Here is a 21,143-nt window from a genome sequence, read left to right as displayed (position 1 = left end):
ACTAAAACTAAATTTAAAATAATGGGAAAAACCCTTAAGATAACATGTAGAAAGAAAAAAACATATCTTAAGCACGCAGAATAACATAAGTGGACTTTAAACGATTAATTGCCGCTTTGAACGATTACATAATTGTAATCGCGATTATAAATTCAATTAATTGTGCAGTCCTAGCTGATCATGTGTGGAAAATGACTGGTTCGGCTCTAGGGCCCCAGACTGCTGTCACCACAGCTCAAAACCACTGATGTACATCATTCACAAACAGCCTGTGCTTCACTTGGTCTGTGGAAAAACAGCTTTTAAGGACTGAAAATACATCACCTTCATGTGACTACAACACACTGTAGTGTAAATACTAAAGCAACTTGATGTGCCCCAAACAACACCGAAGAACTACCTAACATCACCTTGACAGTGCAAGCGTTTCACTGCATTAGTGACTAAAAATAGTTGGTGCAAACTAAAATACATTTAGTGTACATTTTGTGTCCTTAAAAATTAAGAGTATCTTAAATGGTGTAACAAACATCTTAATTTTCATTTTGAAGTCTTAAATTTGGGAAAGGAAAAACAGGAATCCTGATACAAGCCTGATAACTGAACTTCAAAAGGCTATGATTTCATTAAAAATAAATGAATGCTTCATATCCAAAAACGTATCATTTAATCATTTTTTATTGTGGCCCTAAAGTGTTTTAACGTGCGCCTAGGTTTTTTAAACTTGTGCACATGTACTCTTTGGGGAAATAAGTAAGCATCAAGCCCTGTCAATCAATCGTTCTACCACAACAGGAGTTTTCAGCTATATTTTCCAAGCGTTAACACTTTTTTTGGGCTACCAAACATGCAGTAACGCAGTAAATGTATGCAGTCACAAAACAGAGACCCTCTTCTTGATTACAAGAGGTCAAAGGAAGCACTTGAGACACATTTTAAATTCTTGGCTGACCATTTGTGATCAGATGACCACCTGAGATGGATATTAATTTCAGGTCCAAACAGGAGCTAATAAAATGAGAACAGCACAATAGCTGATGATGCAGTGCTGAATAAATTAATCCAACTGTATGCTTTCTAGGAACAATCCACATCAGATTCTAAGAAATGAACAGCAAGTAACAGGCTCGATTAGATTGGAGATTAGACTGTAACTCTCTAAATTGTGAGCTGTGGCAAGGTTTCACTGTCCTACTTAGTGCAGACACTTGCACTGCTGATCCAATTACCGTCTCTGAGCTGTCATGTGCTCAAACTCCCTGCGTGGCCAGACAGGAAGGACTCTCCCTGACTGAGACTATGTCGGAACTAGGGATGCACCGATATGAAAATTTTGGCCGATACCGATAACCGATTACTCTTTATTTTTGAAAGCCAATAACCGATATGTTGGCCGATAAATCTATATCCAAATTGTTATATACTTTTTGAGAGCCTGATTACAAAAAAGGTCTCATCATTAAAAGCCACATCCCAAACACTTCAACATAAGCAGCCTAGTTTGAACGGTGTACGTTTTAAAAATATTTTTACTCTCCCATTACCAAATTTAGTCATAAAGTCTTACAAATAAATAAAATATTGCATAAATAATGCAAACAAGTCACTGGACATCATTACACGTGTAAAGAATCAAAATGAATGCGCCATAGATCAATAAAACGGAATAGCCTCTGCACGGACAATAATTAAATGATTTTAATTACTAAACCATATTGTTGATGAAAATAATAAGAGAAAAATACAAGTGGTTGTTGTTATTAATAATATATCAATGATTTTGAAAAAGTAACAAATTAATACCACTGTTTTAAATAGCAGCCGTTGAGCTGTGCGTGCTGAAGCTGAAGAGCTGAATGAACATGGTAAACTGAAGCGTTTTGCTGGCAGCTTATTTAACTCAAGGAAATGCATCCTGAGATTAATATTAATACAACATAAACATAATATTACAACTTATATATGTTCAAAATGATGCAGTTATTGCGTGCTATAGTCAGAATGTGTGATCCTGTTGTGGATGCGCTCTTCCCATAACAACGTGCTGAAACACGGCAACTAAACCCAAAGAATTCACAACGTTTTATTATAATAATGTTCTCATTAGAATGTTATATACACGACATTCCCAATCATAGTTATTAATGTTGTGCACTGCTGTTTGAGTTTATCACCGGTAAACTGAAGCGCTCTTTTAACTTAACCAAACGCATTCTATATGAGATAAATCAGATATACATCAAATAAACACAATATTACAACGTACAATTGCACAAAAGGCTGCAAACGAACAGCGCGCATCTGAAGTGTCTCTGAAGGAAATAATGCATTATTTATCGGCTTTAAGATATCGGCCAAATTTTCTTATCAGGCCGATACCGATAACAGAAAAAATTAGCATTTATCGGCCGATACCGATATGGTGGCCGATATATCGTGCATCCCTAGTCGGAACACCTCGATCACAAGAACAAAGGAGAGAAAGATTGAGAAAGAACATCCAATGACGAGAAACAATGAAAGCTCTCAATATCGATTCCAAATGTACATATAACTAATAGGCCTATAAATAATTCCATAATTATTAAATACAGTCTGAAGCAGAAATATGACCTAGTGTATCTGTTCCAAATTTATTAGCCAATTTGCTGGAATAAAATACTTGACGTGTCTCACTTCAAACAAAGCTCCATCTGCCACGGTAACAGGCTAAAAAAGAATTCATGGGTCATGTGAGGCTGCCCTCCAACAGTTAACACAATTAGCACCATTCACTGTGATATGTACACAACAACAGATCACTTGATCATTCCAAGAAATCATCAACAAAGTACGAAGAACTGTGAGCCATGACTATGTTCTGTTTGGAGTCATTTCTACCTTTGAGGGCGGGAAGCTTCTGCAGTTCCCGGTTCTTGCCGAGGTTGAATCGTGACGAACTCTGTCGACGCTCCTTCTTTACAATCTGAGGCCCACCGGAGTACTTAATTTTGTTGAGCTGAGTGGGAGGTGGAGTGCTGTTGCTCGGACGCTTACTGGCTGTCTGCTGGGCCTGGAGAAACACGCACAAAAAAAAACACATTATGCCGTTTTATGCCATGGCACCACTTTTGGTCACAGAAGGTCAGACTCCAGTGTCTTCCTGCTGATGGCAAACACAATAGAAGAGACAAAATACAGCGACCAAAGAGGAAAAAGGCAATCCTGCTGATCAGATGCAGGGGACATACTCATTCTGGAAAGCATTTTATTGGAGAACTATTTGGATACACCCATCAGTGCTAGATGAGTCATCAATATTTTTGCTCTGCTTTCTCGGAAATTTTAAATGTGTGTATCTACTAAAAGCAAAGGGTCAACATTATGAGTCTCCTAGCATATAAATGACCTTAAAGATAATACAGTAAAAACTATAAATGTAATGTATTGGGTCTTTAAAACGGCTGACTTCATTGTCTATAAATGCACCAGTTAAATTTCTGGGTTTTTCTCTAGATCAACAGGTATCTTCTTCAATGCCTTGAATATCAGTCAGTCGATTTCGTTTGCACTTTTATATAAATATTAAAACTTGTTCTTACATATCTGCATTATACATCATAACTGATTTACAATGCTATTAGAAAGCACTACCAAACAACAATATCAATTTAAGTCAGCTAGCTGCATTACACCTCACTTGGAATGTCATTTTGAGTTTTATTAACAGGAATAATTGAGAAAAACAGCTTCATGTGAGATGTGGGACAATCTTTATGTCTTAAGTACTATTCCCACCCAGTGGAAAAAAGTGAGGCGTCTAAAGGGGGAGAAAAAAATACTCCCTATTTTAAGAAATAAATTTCAGGCCAGGCCTTGTTTGTAATAAGAAAGGGATATGATAAAACAAGGGAGCGCAGAAAGATGGTCATTAATAATGAAGACTTTGCGGCATTATTCTTTTTTCTCACAATGGACACATTACTTAGGAAAGAGCTTAGGATATTTACAATAAATGATATTTTGACATCTACAGTGAGCCTCTGTTGACGTAAATATTACCACATTTATACTCAATTGTCAAGTCTAGCATAAACGTCTCATATTGTACAAAACGTTTAAGTTTTATCCGATGGCAAAACATTGTATAAAACCCATGCAACCACTGAGAACTGCTGTAACAAAGCAACTCACCACATCAGTCATCAATCTGCAAGCAAACTGCCTCCCTAACCCGTGGGAGTTGAAGTCCACAACTAACCTAACCTACATACCTTCTTATTACCATATCTAGAGTCAGCCCACATTAAACATTCATGAGTAGCCTGAGCTACACTATCAAATAAATATGCGTCTTCCATATAAAACGAGCGTCACAGAATCCATTTTGACCATAGATGAGAAACACAGTATTACCGCTGTGGGACTGTCCCCAAAACTAAATCATGCAACATTTCTGTCCTTTTGTCAAATTGTATGATATGACCGCAGTGTGCAAAAGCCAAGGCAGATTATGCAACAACCACCAACTTTTATGACTGTGCGATATACATCTCAGCTAATACGATATTTCTGACACTGTCTGAGCTTCGTGTGAGGCTGAGATTAATTGCAAAGGCAATTAATTGGCCGCCAGTGAGAATGTCACACTAAGCTATCCAAGACTGCCAATTTTGCCCTATGACAAAATAAATATTTCACGATCCCTGAAATTAGTCTCAGGCAGCATAACTGAGGCAAAGAATAATCACACAGTGTGCACCCGGCTTTAGAAGCACATTGATTAAGAAACAAAGCTGATCTCTGGTTTATAGGAACACAGAATCAATGCTAACCCACAATGCATTACTAACACCATAGGTGAAGCAGTTCAAATAGCTGTAGAAATCGCTAAATGAGCAACATGGAAGCATGTGACGCTTCCAAAACAACTGAGCACCCTCATGGAAAAAAAGCTTTAATGTATTGAGGGTTTTTTAATGAAGAAAAAGCAACACTGTCCAAGCAACAAATGGTATCACGATCCCTGAAATTAGTCTCAGGCAGCATAACTGAGGCAAAGAATAATCACACAGTGTGCACCCGGCTTTAGAAGCACATTGATTAAGAAACAAAGCTGATCTCTGGTTTATAGGAACACAGAATCAATGCTAACCCACAATGCATTACTAACACCATAGGTGAAGCAGTTCAAATAGCTGTAGAAATCGCTAAATGAGCAACATGGAAGCATGTGACGCTTCCAAAACAACTGAGCACCCTCATGGAAAAAAAGCTTTAATGTATTGAGGGTTTTTTTAATGAAGAAAAAGCAACACTGTCCAAGCAACAAATGGTATGTGTGTGTGTGTGTGTGTGTGTGAGAACAAACACATGTTGAGGCCTGCCCATAGCATTGCAAAGCTGGCCTCAGTCACAGGGGTTGCATGACTGAGCCTGACTTAAAATAGATCAAATCAATAAACTTCACCCGCTGCTACGTCACACTTTCTGCGCGCTGATTCCAGCCGTCAGTATCACGTTGATGAACACGGAGATATTTCAGTCCCAACAGGGTTTACGGAGACAAGTCATTACGTCAGTACAACTGCACACTTAGAGGGATACAAGTCAATACGTAAACGCATACAAATGTCAATATCTCACAAATCACTACTGACGCAAGACGACAACAACACATTTCCCTCATCGCACGAATGCTTCTTTACTAGGGTCTAAAAAAACAAGTCTGACTGGATGTGGATGCCAAAGCAACCAAAAACCGAACAATGCAAAAAGTACTACTAAACTGTAGTTAAAAAAAAAAACATACCTTTCATGAACCAAGTTGAAATATTAGTGTAGACAACATATTTATATAAGTTGTTAAATAGAAATTCTAGTCACCTCTCCAAACATTACATGAAAAGAAGAAAAAAAAGATAACAATATTGTATTTGGGGCAACTGTGATGCAATGTTCAAAGCAATATTTGAATGCAACACAATTAAACATTTTAAAGCAATACTTGCCTGATCCATACCCTCATCACAAAATGAAGCACGACTTGGAGACGTAAAAGGAGGGACAGAAAAATATATTTTAACACACAGACAGACCTACAGTCTAGGCTCATTTTGAGAGGGGATTTGCATTGCTTTATGCAGGAGAATAAAGAACCGCTTTAAGAGCCACTTCAATCTTGGTTATTTAATAAAGCCGAAATTGAAATGAGGGTTTGTCTGGAAGCAAGGTAGATATCAAGGGCTTCACCCATCCATCCTCAGCATGACACACTTCAGACTTGTGAGTTTGACCAGCTAAACGTGCACCTGTATGTAACACAGAGTTGCAAAAACACAAGCAGAGCCAACCGGAAGTGCAGTGATTACTATGCATAATGAACATAATTGTAGCCTTCTTGCGCCCTGAGGAATGAAAAAGGCCAGCCACAACACTTAGCAAGCAAGTATTTGTGCCAAGTCCACTAGTCATGTTTACCTCGTCTGAATTTTCAGTCCCAGCATCCTTTCCGCCACCGGCATTACTGTTCTTCGTGCTGCTTTTTGCAGATTTGGTTGGTTCCTGTAAATGACCACAAAAGAGCCAATAAATGAACATCTGAGTCATAAATCAAAGGAGGCTCCTATTATTTTGATCACTCCTTTCATCTTGGGGATGGGTCTCTGCATGCAAGGACTGGTATGACAGGTGATGGCCAACAGCAGCCCAATGGCAACTAGATTCTGAATCAGACAATGACATTCACAAACCATTGACTGCTTTCTGGGAATGACAATGATTTTAGTTCACACCGTGGACTCCAGCATCATACACACAGTAACAAACTTGTCCGCTAATACATCGAGCGTTTATATAACGATGCCCAAAGCCCATCCACAGCTTGTCCGCTGAAACATTGACTCATGCAGGGACAGGAGAACATGTTTGAGAGTCCAGCTTATGCTGCAGTCTGTCAACTAATGCGCCTCTATTCACATATTAACGGCCGATCATAATCTCACTATAGAAAACTGATCTGTAATGTAAACACCGGGTAAAACAGCTATCGCACAGCACTCTTTCAAACATACATGGCTCATATTTTAAATTCCCGTCACGTTGAGCTAAAGAAAGCGCGTTTTTGTCATTAAAACAAAAAAAGTCATTATTTTGACTTGAGACATAACGTACACAAATGCGCCCTTAGCGGGCTAGCGCGGCCTTCGCTCACTAAAAACAGCGCCAGTAAATGTTGCAGAATAATTGTTTTACAAACAGAATTCTCGGACGCATTAAGTAGACACGTGTTATGATTGTAATGTGTACTTTACCTTCTCTTTTTTAGTTTTATTCGGCATTTTGCAAACGTTGTCTTCAGCCGTGCCTCCGTGATAAGGCTTCCCTCGCACTCACTCAGACGGTTACCTCGCCCGCCCTTCACCAGCTTCACCAGCAACAATCTGATTGGTCAGCAAGGCACGAAACTAGATAGCAACAGTACAGCGGAATTTTTCTATTGGCTGCTTTTCGAACCAGACGGTCTTGAGTTTTCCAAACGGGGTCCTGGCTGCGACGAGGAAGGGGACTACAGCTGTTGTTCAGTACGGCTTAGCTATCTCTTGTGGAGGTCCAGATTGACACAAGAGGAATTGATTGTGGGAGGGAGACTTGTGTTGGTGACATTGACCGTCAACATAGGGTCATCCAGAGGTGGTTTTGGTTGCATAATGCAAAAGAGCTGGACACTTTACACACTTTTATTTGTGAATATTGATGCATTTGAGAACATTTGGTGGTCCAGCTTCAGAATAATTGTCTCATCAGATAGACTGTATACATTCAATGTATTAAGGGTATTATTCTTTATGATTAAAAATCCCAAAAGCTGCATAGAGGACTGTTCCACTGTAATTTTCTTACAACATGGTTAAAATTCACCAATACACTGTCTAGCTTAGAACTAGTGTTACAAATGATCCTTATGATTTTTCAACCACGTATCTCATCTGTTTATATAAAAACACAGTATTGGTAATATATATATATATATATATAACATCTATAGTGTATATTATCTAAAGAGTTCATCATAAAAACGTCCATACAGAAGCATCTACTGCCATCTATTGGTACATTTTTCTCAAAACCATTTCGCCTATATATTCATTAAATAAAAAATAAAAAAATAGAGAACAGAAACAAGATTGCATTCACAAGCATTTATTTGAAGTACAGGAGATATAGATTTCATTATTTGTATTTACCGGTCATTAACTTCCGATTTCATATTTTACTATTTTTTAACAAATTCACTAGTGAATAAATAAATATGGTGCTAAAGGATAGTTCACGACCAAAATGAAAATTAAATCATTAATGTCGTCTATTCAAACCCGTATGACTGGAAATTCTTCTAAACACAAAATAAGATAAAGTCCATGGACTTTAATTGTATGAAGAAAAAAAAAAAAAAAGAGAGACATTTTTCTAGTCATGGCCAAAAGTTTTGGCAGTGACAAATTTTGTTTTGCAAAGTTTGCTGCTTAAAGGGTTAGTTCACCCAAAAATGAAAATTAGCCCATACATTACTCACCCTCAAGTCATCCTAGGGGTATATGACTTTCTTCTTTCAGACGAATCCAGTCGGAGTTATATTAAAAATTGTATTTGATCTTTCAAGCTGGCACTCGGCGGGTGTTGCATGCATCAGTCCAAAAGAAATTAAATAAAAAGCGCCCACCCATAAAAAAATTGAAGTTATGAAGAACAATGGTCAACCCTGTAAAAAATGATTCATATTTTTTTGCCAATAAAAACCTTTAAAACTTATATGCTTATCATTGTTTTTCAGTATACCATAGAATAGAAAAATAATCTGCAAATACTGAAGCTGCAAACTTTGAAAAAACATTAAAAAAAATTTGCCCATGACTGTACATAAGAAAGTTAGTGATTCGGTATTGTACATGATGGTGAGTAAAATAATTTTCATGTTGGGGTCAACTATGCTTGTTCCTAGGCTATTTTTAAAACATACTCATAGTAGGAGTTCTTCCATTGTACATGAATTATATTGATTCATTCACAATAAATGATCAAAACCAGTCAAGGCAGAAACACTTACCCTTCATGGTAAGCAGCAGCTTCATTTTTGGCTGACGTTTTTTATTTCCTCCCTGGATGCGGATGTCAGCTGTAACATTACCATCATTAAAACACAGTATAAACCAATCAACCAGCAAATGCCTAAACAGCGGAATTCCTAAATACATTAGTCTTCTGGTTTAGTCTCTATCTATTTCATGCATATATGAAAAACGACTTTTATGTGTAATGCACAATTACAAGTAATACAAGTTCAGTAATCTCATGTTCAAGATGTTTACTAGAAGCAGGTACAGCATATTAGTTTTTAATTTGTAATAAAAACTAGCAATTTTACTTGCACTCATATTTGATGTACATGCAAATAAATACACAGTGCAGTGTGCCTCATTCATGAAACACCAACATAATGAACTTGTATATAATGTTCATAAAACCAAACCGCTTCACTCAGTGTGGCAAAGTACCTAATAAGAAGTTTTATGAACAATTTACAAAGAAATCCATTCTGCACCCGTTTTTATGAATGAGGCCCAATGTGTGCAAAATGTTTTTTAAAAAAAAGAATGCACAAGTCTAATACCAGCAGTAAAAAGCATATCAGTAAGAGGCAAAGACAGAAAGGGTTGCTGTGATTTATTTTAGCTAGCACAGAACATGTGCAATTACACCAACTGTCTGTAGATGCTAAAGTAGCATGGTAGCAATGTGAAAATTATAACACAACATTAATTCCTTAAAAAAATTTAAACTGGAAAGAAAAGCAATCAATACGGAGTACAGTGTAATAAAAACTACGGAAGCCAAGCCTGATATTTTCTGGCCAGAGTTGTGAACGCATATGTCCTTGAAGCATGAACTCCACACCATTTCTCTTCTCTGAGCCTGGATCTTTCTGGCTCCTGCATTAAAATATCTTAATTTATTTAAATGGAACGAACAGAGCAAACAGCTTTACAGACTTAAATGTTTAATACACATCACATTCATTATATGTTTTACATTACCTTTGGGAAAAAGGAATGATTTCTGCTGGAAACAAAATAAGGAAACAAGTAGCTCATCACCAGATGCTTTTGACAAGATAGCAAAACTTTTACACATACTAAGGGTTCATTACTTGATGAAAGTTTTCATTTTCTTAGAGGGATTCCTTCCCCAGCACCCACTTCAGAATGAATGCTTTTCAGTCCACGTTTTCACTGGCATTACCTGCCAAAAGGTTAAGAATAGACATGAAACATTCTAACTGGATAAAGCAAATACAAAGAATACTTCAAAATCACTTATTTACATTCAGAGGTATCATGTACATCCCTAAACCTACTCTTTGAAGGTCCTTTACAAAGCCTCAAAATTGAATTCAAATGTATCCAAGTTTAGTTGCTCAGTGAAAGAACCAGGAAGGGGAGAGAATGACATGGGTTCCTCAGATTCCAGAGGGTTTTCCTCTTCATTATTTGTCTGCATTGTGTCCTGACTATCTACTTCCATCACAGTTATATCCCCCACAGAGATTTCAATAGATTTAAGAACTTGTTGATCGTCAAAATCTTCCTCTTTTGCATTGTTTTCATTTGGAAGGTCAGGTTTTAGGATGGCATCCTCAAATGCTTGTTCAAATTCTGAGTCTTTGTTCTTGGGAGATTCTTCTCTCTGGGCAAGATTTAAGTCCTCATTCTTGGGGGGTTCTTCTGTCGGTGCAAACTCGAAGTCTTCGTTCTTGGGAGATTCTTCTCGCTGGGCAAGATTTAAGTCCTCATTCTTGGGGGGTTCTTCTGTCTGGGCAACCTCGAAGTCTTCGTTCTTGGGAGATTCTTCTCGCTGGGCAATATTTGAGTCCTCATTCTTGTGGGGTTCTTCTGTCTGGGCAACCTCGAAGTCTTCGTTCTTGGGAGATTCTTCTCTCTGGGCAATATTTGAGTCCTCATTCTTGGGGGGTTCTTCTGTCTGGGCAACCTCGGAGTCTTCGTTCTTGGGAGATTCTTCTCTCTGAGCAAGATTTGAGTCCTCATTCTTGGGGGGTTCTTTGCTCTGGACAACTACTGAGTCTTCGTTCTTGGGAGATTCTTCTCTCTGAGCAAGATTTGAGTCCTCATTCTTGGTGTATTCTTCGCTCTGGGCAACTTCTGAGTCTTCGTTCTTGGGAGATTCTTCTCTCTGAGCAAGATCTGAGTCCTCAATTTTGGGGGGTTCTTCACTCTGTGCAATTTCTGAGTCTATGTTCTTGGGAGATTCTTCTCTCTGGGCAAGATCTGAGTCCTCAATCTTGGGGACTTCTTTTTGAGAAACTACTGAATCCTCATTCTTGAGAGGTTCTTCTCTCAGGGTAACTGGTGAGTCCTCGTTCTTAGGGAGTTCTTTTTGGGCAACTCCTGACTCCTCGTTCTTGAGAGGTTCTTCTCTCATGGGAATTTTCAAGTCATCGTACTTGAGAGGTTCTTTGCTCTGGCAAACATCACTAACATTTTTGTCTTTATTGCTGGACTCTCTGCAGGTTGACCCACTGTCTTGAGGAGCAAATCCAGAGTTTTGTTTGTCACCAACACTGCCACTGACAGAGGTTTTAACTGCGGCACTGCCACTGTAGAAAATGTGAAACAAATCTTTTGCTTTTCCTGCTGCAAGAGTTGTCTTTGGCTTTACAGTTTTGGGAGGCAGGTCTCTGGCATTAGAAGAAAGCTGAGGAGGAGGACGAAGGATTACGGTGAGCTTCTGCTCCTCCTCAGGCACTCCAGGAGCAGCCACATCAGACTCGAGAGTAACAACACATTGACTGGGAGTAACAGGTTTCATCTGGCTGGAATTTACCATTTTTGGCGCTGCAGTGGGAGACTGAACAGGTACAGATATGCTGAAGATATCTACAGGGTTTGCAGGGATGTCCTTTGTTTGTTTTAATTGCACCTCTTCTCCACTAAATGCCTTAGAGATGAGGTCTGCTGACAATGTTGGGCCCTTCTGAGTTCCTGTTACAGGTGCAGGAGATTTGTCAGTAGATGGTGTTGGTTTATTTTGCACACCTGTGTAAGACTTCCTAATAACCATGGGAGATAAGGGAGGAGGTAAATTAGGATTAGTTTTATTTTCGTTGTATGCTAGCCATACACCTGCGGGGGGCAGCAAAGCTTTTCCTGTCAATTTGATAGCAATGGATTTTGCAGCAGCTATAGACTTGGAAAAAGGATCTAGCTCAGCATCCTTGTTTTCTGCCATTTCAGAAGGCATACTCTCTTCCTCTTCCTTTAAGAATTGTGCCGCCATCCTCTCAGCCTCTTTCTCTAGCGCCGTCTTCTGTGGCTTTTTCAGACCAAACTTTCCAAAGCCAGGCCGACCAGTAGCTTCCTCGTTCTTCTTGCGAAGTTTAGCAAGCAAGGCGGGACTTGGGCCACATAATATTTTAGGAGGCTCGCTGGGTTTCTCTGATTCTGATTTGCCATCTTTAGCACTGAGCTTTCCTGTGCTCTCCTTGTCATCTTTGGAATAACCAGCCTTGCCCTTCTGGTGCTGAGCTTTATCTTCCTTTTTTTCATACTTTCCGTTAGTGTCTTGGTCCTCGTCCCATTTTGATTTCGGCCACTTCCCCCAGTCCTCATCTTTGTATTTTGACTTCTTCTCTTCGACCTCCCGAGTGTATTTGTACTTCTTATCATCTTCTCTGCCATACTTGGGCTTCTCCTCTTCTCTACCATATCGGCCTTTGTCATCATCCTTTCTAAGTCTATATCTGTCGTCCTCTTCTCTATATCGATAGTATTCATCATCATCATTTCTGTTTCTAAATCTGTCCTCTTCATACCTGGATCTCTCCCCTTCCTCCTTCCTGTACCTATATGTGTATTCCTCTTCTTTTCTGAAGCGGTTTCGCTCATCATCATCTTTTTTGTACCTAGCTCTCTCATCCTCTTCCTTTTTTATTTTGGCTCTTTCATCATCCTCCTCCCTGTATTTCTGTTTATCTATATCCTCTTTCTTGTATTTCTCCTTGAGTTTATTCTCGCTCTCTTTGATATTCTTATACTCCTTTTCCTTGCTGTACTGTGGTTTTGTCTCCACTTCATTGCTTGACATTTTTCCTTTGCTGTGTTTGGATTTCTTCATATCATCCTGTTCATCGTCTTCACGTTTTCGTTTGTGCTCTGAACTCTTTTGGCTCTCTAAGCCAGCCTGACGGTCCAGGTTCCTCCTTTGTTCATAGAGGGGATTTTCATACATTTTTGCCTGTAGAAATCAATGCATATGAGACAATTACATCTGGTCAAAAAAATGTATAATTTGCAGTCATATCCTAACCTTAATTAAATTTATAATGAATATCATGTGTGATATTTACCTTGTATTTCTCATTGTGAGCATGGCAGGTGACATGGGTCTCAGCACAAATGGGATCACCAAAAAACTCTTCACATAATTGGCAGAAGAATCCCCTTACAGGGATCAAGAACTCAGAGCCTAAAGGAAAGAATACAGCACAAAATTAAATACATTTACCAGTAGTGTGTAATGGTTTTGATGGCTGGTAATTTACCCTTGATCTGCTCCAAAAAGGAGGCACACTGCAAGAAAACCACAGTTTAGGACACTGCAATTAACATGGCACCAATTAGGGAAGAGAATCATAAAGAAACTGAATGATTCTGATTCTTTGACCCTCAGATTCCATTTAATGATTGCAAATCCTTAACGGTGCATGTGTTAAAACAAATGAATTGCTTTAGCTTGAACAAAATGAATGTGTTTAGCAATCACATTTCATATTATATTTTCATATTTCATATTCTGATTAGCAATCACATTTCATAAAGATGTTGTTACCTTTGGCTGGCTTTGAAGTCCTTTTTCCAGCAGGGGGTTTCTTTTCACTCTCTGATTTTGCCCAAGGTCTGTCATAAGGATCTAGAGTCTATACGAGAGCAAAACAATTGATGATTGAAGCAGAAGTGTGACTGGCAGAAATAAATGCAGCATTCATAAAATTTTTAAAAAAAAATCTGATTTCATATATTAGCACACATACCTTCCTATGGGTTTTGCTGTGTAAATGCATGAAATAATCGAACATTGAACCACTGGTAACATTGCAGTTTTTACACCAGTGGTTTCCTGCGTCGTAGTACTCGAACTGCTCAGCAGCAGTGTCCAGGGAATGGCTGCTCGATGGAAGAGGTGACTTGGGTTTTTCAGGAGACGCTCTTGATTTTGAGGAGGCTACCTAGATTAATTAAGGCAGTACAAAAAATGCATAAGTAAAAGTGACTAAGCAAGCTGAATCAAATACTCTAGAGGCATCTATTTTTAAATGAATGAAGAAAAGCTTTTCAAAGAAACAAATATAACAATCATATTGCCAATCATGAAAGTTTGTCATAGGAGACTTACCTTTGCAAAATAGGCCATCTGTTTTCCAGTCGGGGAGAAGTTACCCGTGGGTTTAATACTTGAATTATTTGACTACTATAAAACTAATGGTTTTAAAAAGCCATTTCAAGATGAGATCTGAAATGGCTTTTATATCATATAACGTACATAAAATTCATCAAGCGCCAATACAATAAAATCTCATTCATAAGACATTTCAAGATATCAAAACACTTTTGCAGTGAATATCTTTCGATTTTTTAAAACTAAAAACAAATAAATGAATATGTATGTATATATATATATATATATATATACATACATACACACACCCCTTAAATTCAATGCCAATTGTGATGCCAATAATAAAGAATTTAGGGACTAGTATATACCTTGTTATATGCAAACATAAGAACACATAATTATGATTAAACAATGCTACGCTATTACGCTAGAATGCTATTATCATTAAACAGGCCTACGCTATAGAAAAAAATAATGTGTTCATACATTTCAGAAGTTAATCATAGCCACAATTTACTACAACATGGAAACAAATTAGTAAATTGTGGCCACGACTTAAATAAAACAAGAGAACAAATTAGTAAATCGGGACAACCAATAAATATACTGTGGGAACAAATTCTTAATTTGTGGCCCCAACATACATTTTTTCCTACTATAAGTCACTTTGAACTAAAACAGTGGTTTTCAAACGGTGGTACGCTGTGATACCACCAGGAGTACACAAAGCGTCTCAGGTGGCTTACAACTCTAGAAATGTACTATACTAAAAATGCTGCCTTCTGGTCTGTGTGGATTTTATTCTGTGCTGAAAGAGCCACAAAAGCTGATTTAATCAAGAAAAAAGCAGCATGCTATTCTGTTTAATCTCAAAGGAAGCATTTAAGTGCCAGAACCAAAGGCAAGCATATTCTAATCCTCTCTAAAAGTTACTACTGCAGTGTGTGTGTTTTTAGATGTTACTCCTCAGGGTCCTTCCACAGATCTGCAAAGGCATGCAGCATGATTAAACCGAACTACAGGAATATTGATCTTAATAATCAAAATATGGCATTATGTTGCTCACAGTTACTTGGATGCCCTGATTTGATCAAAGGTGGTTTTAATTTCAGAACCACTGGACTAAAAAGCATCTGTAAAAATAGTAACCAATAATGTTTCAAGAGTATCAAATACATTTTGGCGATGATCCTCTATGTTAAATAAAATAGTCGACTGAATAGGCTACTGATATGACTGGAGTCTTCATCTCATGTGAGTGAAGATTGTTTTAATTCCATATTTTTGAGTATTTTTAATTTCATTAGGGGTCATTTCTTTACTAAGAAAAAAAAACTGAATGCAGTTATTTTAAAATTATTACTGAAAGTTATTTAAATAAATATTTTGTGGAATCAGTCAAGATTTAAATGCCACTTGAAAAAGTGGCAGTCTAATTCTTAACTATTAAAAAGCCAATCAAGCGAAAGTACCTTTCCTGTAACAGAATTAGCAACTCTACCTTATTGTAGGAGATGCTGGTTTTGGACCCTGATTTCCCTGGGCTTCTGGCTGACTCCTTCTTACTCTGAAGGGGCTGCTGCACATGCTCCCCAGAGATCTTCGAGTCTTTGTAGTCTATACCGAGAATAAGAGCCACTTTGACCAGCTCTTCATATTTTTGATCTGCCTTTCTCTGTTCAGCACGCAATTTAGAGATTTGGGCCATTGCATCTTCTTGGAGCTGACCGAGCTCGATGAGGACAGGGTCCTTGTGCCCATCCTTCTCCCTTCGCTTCTTTCGAAGAAGCTCCCCTAAAGGAACAAATCAATCACTGTATAATACAGTGAGCCCTTACATATTTATAAAGAAAACACTTCCATTTTACACTAAGAGGGAAATACCTTGCTGCTTTCTCAATGTCTCCACATCCTTTAAGAGATTTTCTTTCCTCTTGTGTTGCACTTCTTTCTCCTTTTTTAGATTTTCAAGCTCTTCCATGACCTGAGACAGAATTTTATTTTGGCCTTAAACTTCATCAGCAAAAACAAAGGAATGGGAATCCTGATGAATTTAACAATTGTGCTTCTGATTCCACTTTCTTATTTCCCCCCAAAATGTACAAAAGAAAAATGTAAAGATTGTAGATGTTCAAGATGTTTGTTAATGAAGCCGAATGGAGAGGAAAAAAATGCAACAATAACCAGTTTTTGATTCTCAACTCTACAAATAAAACTTTTGTACAAAACTTTTGTTTTGTAAATGAAACAACAATTTTGAGATGTTTGCACATTCAATAATCCCATCAAATCTCTTGGTTACCTTTTGTTTTTGGCTAGCAGTATTCTTATCTTCCATTTCTTTCCTCTGAATGCCACTGTTGATCGTTTTAGAGGCCACAGGATCTGATTTAGGGGGTGCTGAAAGGATAAATCAAATCATGTTGGTAAACTGTGATGAGCGTCGTCTAAATCACCCAAAAATCTCTTAGTATTTAATCACACTCTTGTCATTCTGAAACCATGATTACATTCTTCCACAAAAGGATTTTAAACAATATTTGCATAGCTTTTTTTCCATTATTCATTGTGACCATGTCTGTGAAGCTCAAGGAAGCCACGTTATTTATAATTTACTCTGCTTGTTTGCGAACTTGCGCTAATTTGCGCTGCTCTTGGTAGATTGCGTTTGCTTATTACGGAAATTATCTGTTTGCATCGGTGTTCTTTAATTTGTGCGATGTCAGCATATCACCCGCAGAACTTTCCACGCCTATCGGTGCTTTTCTGGAATTGTATTCCTTGTTTGGTAAATCTGGCTCTCAGCATAAAGCAAGTTATACAGACTGCATTGTGGTGCGTTTACAATCTTTTGTGGTCCTTCAAGGAGCTTTACAGACATGGTCACTATGAACTCTCATTATACAGAACAGACCTGTGTGAACATTGTTCCAAAATTCTCCTTTAATCAACTGCACCAACATAAGGTCAAATACATAATGCAAAAATTTTAATTTTCTGTAAGCTATTCCTCTTTATGAATAATATATTTTAAAGGTCACTAACCTTTTTGATCATCGCCTTTACTCTCATTCGGCACAGTTTTGATGATTTTAAGAAAGGGTCGCTCAATGTTAGGATGGCTGTAGGGATCCATTGGACTGGGAGGAGGTACCGGCATACCTGGAGGTGGGTACATCGGCCATCCCGGAGGCATATATGGAATGTAATTGCCATACGGATCATAACCTCGTGGTGGGTAGTCAGGTGGCATTACCCCACGTGGGGGTGGCCCGGGGTATGGGGGCATGGGATGTGTCGGGAGGCTGGGTTGGGAGGGATACGTCTGAGACCCAGGACCCACAGTGGGTGTCGTAGGCCAGCTGCTTTCTGGTTGAGCAATGCCAGGTTGAGCCTCTTTCTTGTTCTGACTATGTGAGCATGGAGATGTTTTTTCTGGGGAAACTGGCTTTTTCTTGCTGCGACTTGAAGTTTGATCTAAACTGCCACTTCGGCTTCGACGACTTCTGCTTCTACTACGGCTGCTACTCCGACTGGAGCTCCTGCTGCTACTGCTGCTGTAACTCCTGCTACGGCGCTTTCTATCCGAATGCCGACGAGTTGGTGTTTTCGCAGGGGTGTTACCGTGCAGGCGCGCTTGCGTCCTAGCGGCCATCTTGCTTATCTCAGCTACACCCAGGTCCAAGCCAATCGTTTTCAGCAAGTCTTGTATCTTCTCATATTCCTCTACCTCCTTCCTCACCTTGATGTCCTGTGGCCCAACGCCAGGTGGGAAGTCATTAGGTTCTTCCTTGGCATGTACCTCAGGTGTGGCCGAGGGATTATGCCTGTCTGTCTGCCTACTTTCTCCATGCGAATGGATCATCACATTTTCTCCAGTATTGCTAAATGTGTAAGGTTCTCTTATCTGCATATCACAAGACTGTGGGTAACTTGTGCCTGGAAAGTTGGAATTTGTTGGTGTCACCTCATTGCCCTCTTCTTCGTCCCCATAGAGGAACTTCTCCTCATCTTCAATATCTGGATGACTCTTTTTTAAATTCTGTGGTTGGGCAACCTTGGCTATCATTCCAAGGAACTGCGTGAGGTCTGATTTCTCCTGTCTTCCCTTCTCATGAGGGAGGAGCAGGTCACTTCCACCCTCTCTGGCTGGTTGGATCTTACCAATTAGCTCTTCGAGAACACCACTATCAGAGCTTTTACCCAGCATGGATGCTAACAAGTCTGGATCCATGGTTTTGGAAAGTGCGCAGAGAAGCTGTTCAGCCTCATGTGAAAGACCACCATCTGGATTTCCTCGAGGAGAATCACTATTCTGAAATACATTGGTTAAATATGCTTTAGGGACACTAGCATCATTCATTACTTTCTAAAAAATAAAGCCAATTAAATATCAGCTAAAGCAGTGGTAACACTAGACTTTGAAGAGGCAAAATAAGCATGTTGCACGGGTATGAATGAAAGTCAATGGAATGAGAATTGTAGTGTGGCTGCCCCTTAGCTCTGTAGGCTAACCAAAGACTAGGGATGCACCGAATGTTCGGGAACCGACATAATTCGGCCGAATAAATTGTACCGAACAATGACGTGACGTGATCAAATAGAGGCACGCAATAATGCAGCAAACACGTCGGCAGTGTGGAAGCATTTATAACTCTCCGAGAAAGACGCAAAAATCATTATAAGCACCGCTAGAGAGAGACTATTTAGTACTGCATCACATGTCTCCGATGAGGAGAGGAAGGGGTGTTTGTTGCTGGTTACTGTATGATGACTGAAATCGCGAAATGGCCTCAAACGATTAGTAAATAAACTGCAGAACGTTACGTTTTCTAACACATGCACGAATTGCATGTATCAAACAGTGCTGCACGAGCTCACGGCGCTATCTGCTTGTTAGTTAAGGACAGGGTTCAAAGTCCAAAGCGCAAGGAAAATCTGCGCTGAAACGGTTACTAGTGAGCTGCTCAGTAACATTTTTGTGCATATGCAAAATAAAGTAAGACAATAATAATTACAACAGCCCTATTAATACATTTATTATAACACTCACACGGTGTTCAAATTGTAATATTTTCTAATGTTTTAAAAATTATCTTCTGCTCAGCAAGGCTGTATTTATTTGTACAGTAAAAAATACATAACTGATTCAAGAAGGGGGGGTCTCAAATTATTTTGATGAAATATGATTTTACTAACTTACTAATTTTAAGTTAAATTGTGCTCTGTTGGTATAATGTCTGCTAGAATGTTTAAAACATTTTCAGTGTTGTCACGCCTCTGGACTGTTTGTGTTTGTTTTTCTCCCCATGTGCTCCCCATGACCCAGTTTCTCCCTTGTTGGATTGTTCATTTGGTTCAGGTGTGTCGTGTTAATTGCCATCGTTTCCCCATGTATTTAAGCCCTAGTCTGTGCAGTCTATGGCTGCGTTTACACTCGGCATTAACATGCGACCTGTATCCGGATGTTGTCCACATACACATTGAAAAGACAAGTGTAAACGCGCTTCTGATCGGAATGTTATCCGATCAGCGTGTCCTAGTCCAGAGGTAGTAGAGGACGCATTGTGATCAGATCTCAGTGTAATGTAAACGCAATCCAGCCATCGTGTCTGCATTCGCAGGTTGTAATCACGCAAAACGCCGCCCCCCTCTCTCCCGATCTGTCGGAAGAACAGAGCGCTAGAGAGACTTGTACATTTATTTTGATTTGTAAAATGTCCCGGAACTGAAAACAGTTTTCAAAAGAAAACCCACCACTTCAGGTCTACTTTGCACTGCAGACTTATTTAAATATTGCGCAGGAAATACAGATCCGATCTGTTATCCAGATCGAGAAGTCAGCTGATGTTGCCAAGTGTAAATACGCCGTGTCCTGATTGACTGATGATCCGATCTGCTTGATCAGATCACGGTAATCGCATGTTAATGCCAAGTGTAAACTCAGCCTATGTTTGTCGGGTCTCAAACGGCATGTCCGTGTGTTACAGCCATTCCTAGTGTGGATTACCCCCTTGTTTTGGATTTATTAAAGACACAGTCACACTCTCCGACACAAGTGACAAGTGTTAAAGGGGTCATATGACGTTGCTAAAAAGAACATTATGTTGTGTATTTGGTGTAATGCAATATGTTTATGCGGTTTAAGGTTCAAAAAACACATTATTTTTCACATACTGTACAGTGGTGTGAAAAAGTGTTGGCCCCCTTCCTGATTTCTTATTTTTTTGCATGTTTGTCACACTTTAATGTTTCAGATCATCAAACAAATTTAAATATTAGTCAAAGATAACACAAGTAAACACGACATGCAGTTTTTAAATGACGGTTTTTATTATTAAGGGAAAACTAAATCCAAAACTACATGGCCCTGTGTGAAGAAGTGTTTGCCCCCCTGTTAAAACTGTGGTTTATCACACCTGTGTTCAATGTCTCTAGCCACACCTAGGCCTGATTACTGCCACACTTGTTCACAATCAAGAAATCTCATAAATAGGGCCTGCCTGACAAAGTGAAGTAGACCAAAAGATCCTCAAAAGCTAGACATTATGCCGAGATCCAAAGAAATTCAGAAACAAATGAGAAAGAAAGTAATTGAGATACATAAGTCTGGAAAAGGTTATAAAGCCATTTCTAAAGCTTTGGGACTCCAGCGAACCAAAGTGAGCGCCATTATTCACAAATGGCAAAAACAT

The 21,143-nt window shown here is 38.9% G+C and overlaps 1 protein-coding gene and 1 pseudogene across 1 annotated transcript in view; both read right to left on the bottom strand.

Moving 5' to 3' along the window:
• Nucleotides 1-7,422, bottom strand: part of LOC107564213 (serine/threonine-protein phosphatase 2A 56 kDa regulatory subunit delta isoform-like) — a 50,778-nt pseudogene extending 43,356 nt beyond the window's left edge.
• Nucleotides 7,423-9,685: 2,263 nt separating this feature from the next.
• The window catches only part of LOC107564219 (zinc finger protein 318-like), a 30,204-nt gene continuing 18,746 nt past the window's right edge, over nt 9,686-21,143 (bottom strand). The window contains exons 4-11 of the mRNA XM_016249227.1: nt 17,494-18,763; nt 16,751-16,848; nt 16,333-16,432; nt 15,950-16,242; nt 14,084-14,278; nt 13,882-13,969; nt 13,400-13,518; nt 9,686-13,287 (exon numbers count right to left, since the gene is read on the bottom strand). Of these exons, the coding sequence (XP_016104713.1) occupies nt 10,408-13,287; nt 13,400-13,518; nt 13,882-13,969; nt 14,084-14,278; nt 15,950-16,242; nt 16,333-16,432; nt 16,751-16,848; nt 17,494-18,763 (5,043 nt within the window). The 3' untranslated portion in view covers nt 9,686-10,407. The remainder of the gene's footprint in view (nt 13,288-13,399; nt 13,519-13,881; nt 13,970-14,083; nt 14,279-15,949; nt 16,243-16,332; nt 16,433-16,750; nt 16,849-17,493; nt 18,764-21,143) is intronic.

Source organism: Sinocyclocheilus grahami, unplaced genomic scaffold (genome assembly GCF_001515645.1).
Source record: "Sinocyclocheilus grahami isolate Dianchi unplaced genomic scaffold, SAMN03320097.WGS_v1.1 scaffold916.1, whole genome shotgun sequence".
NCBI classification, from domain to species: Eukaryota; Metazoa; Chordata; class Actinopteri; order Cypriniformes; family Cyprinidae; genus Sinocyclocheilus; species Sinocyclocheilus grahami.
Note: the sequence above shows the minus strand (reverse complement) of the source record. Positions and strands in the feature narration are given on the sequence as shown.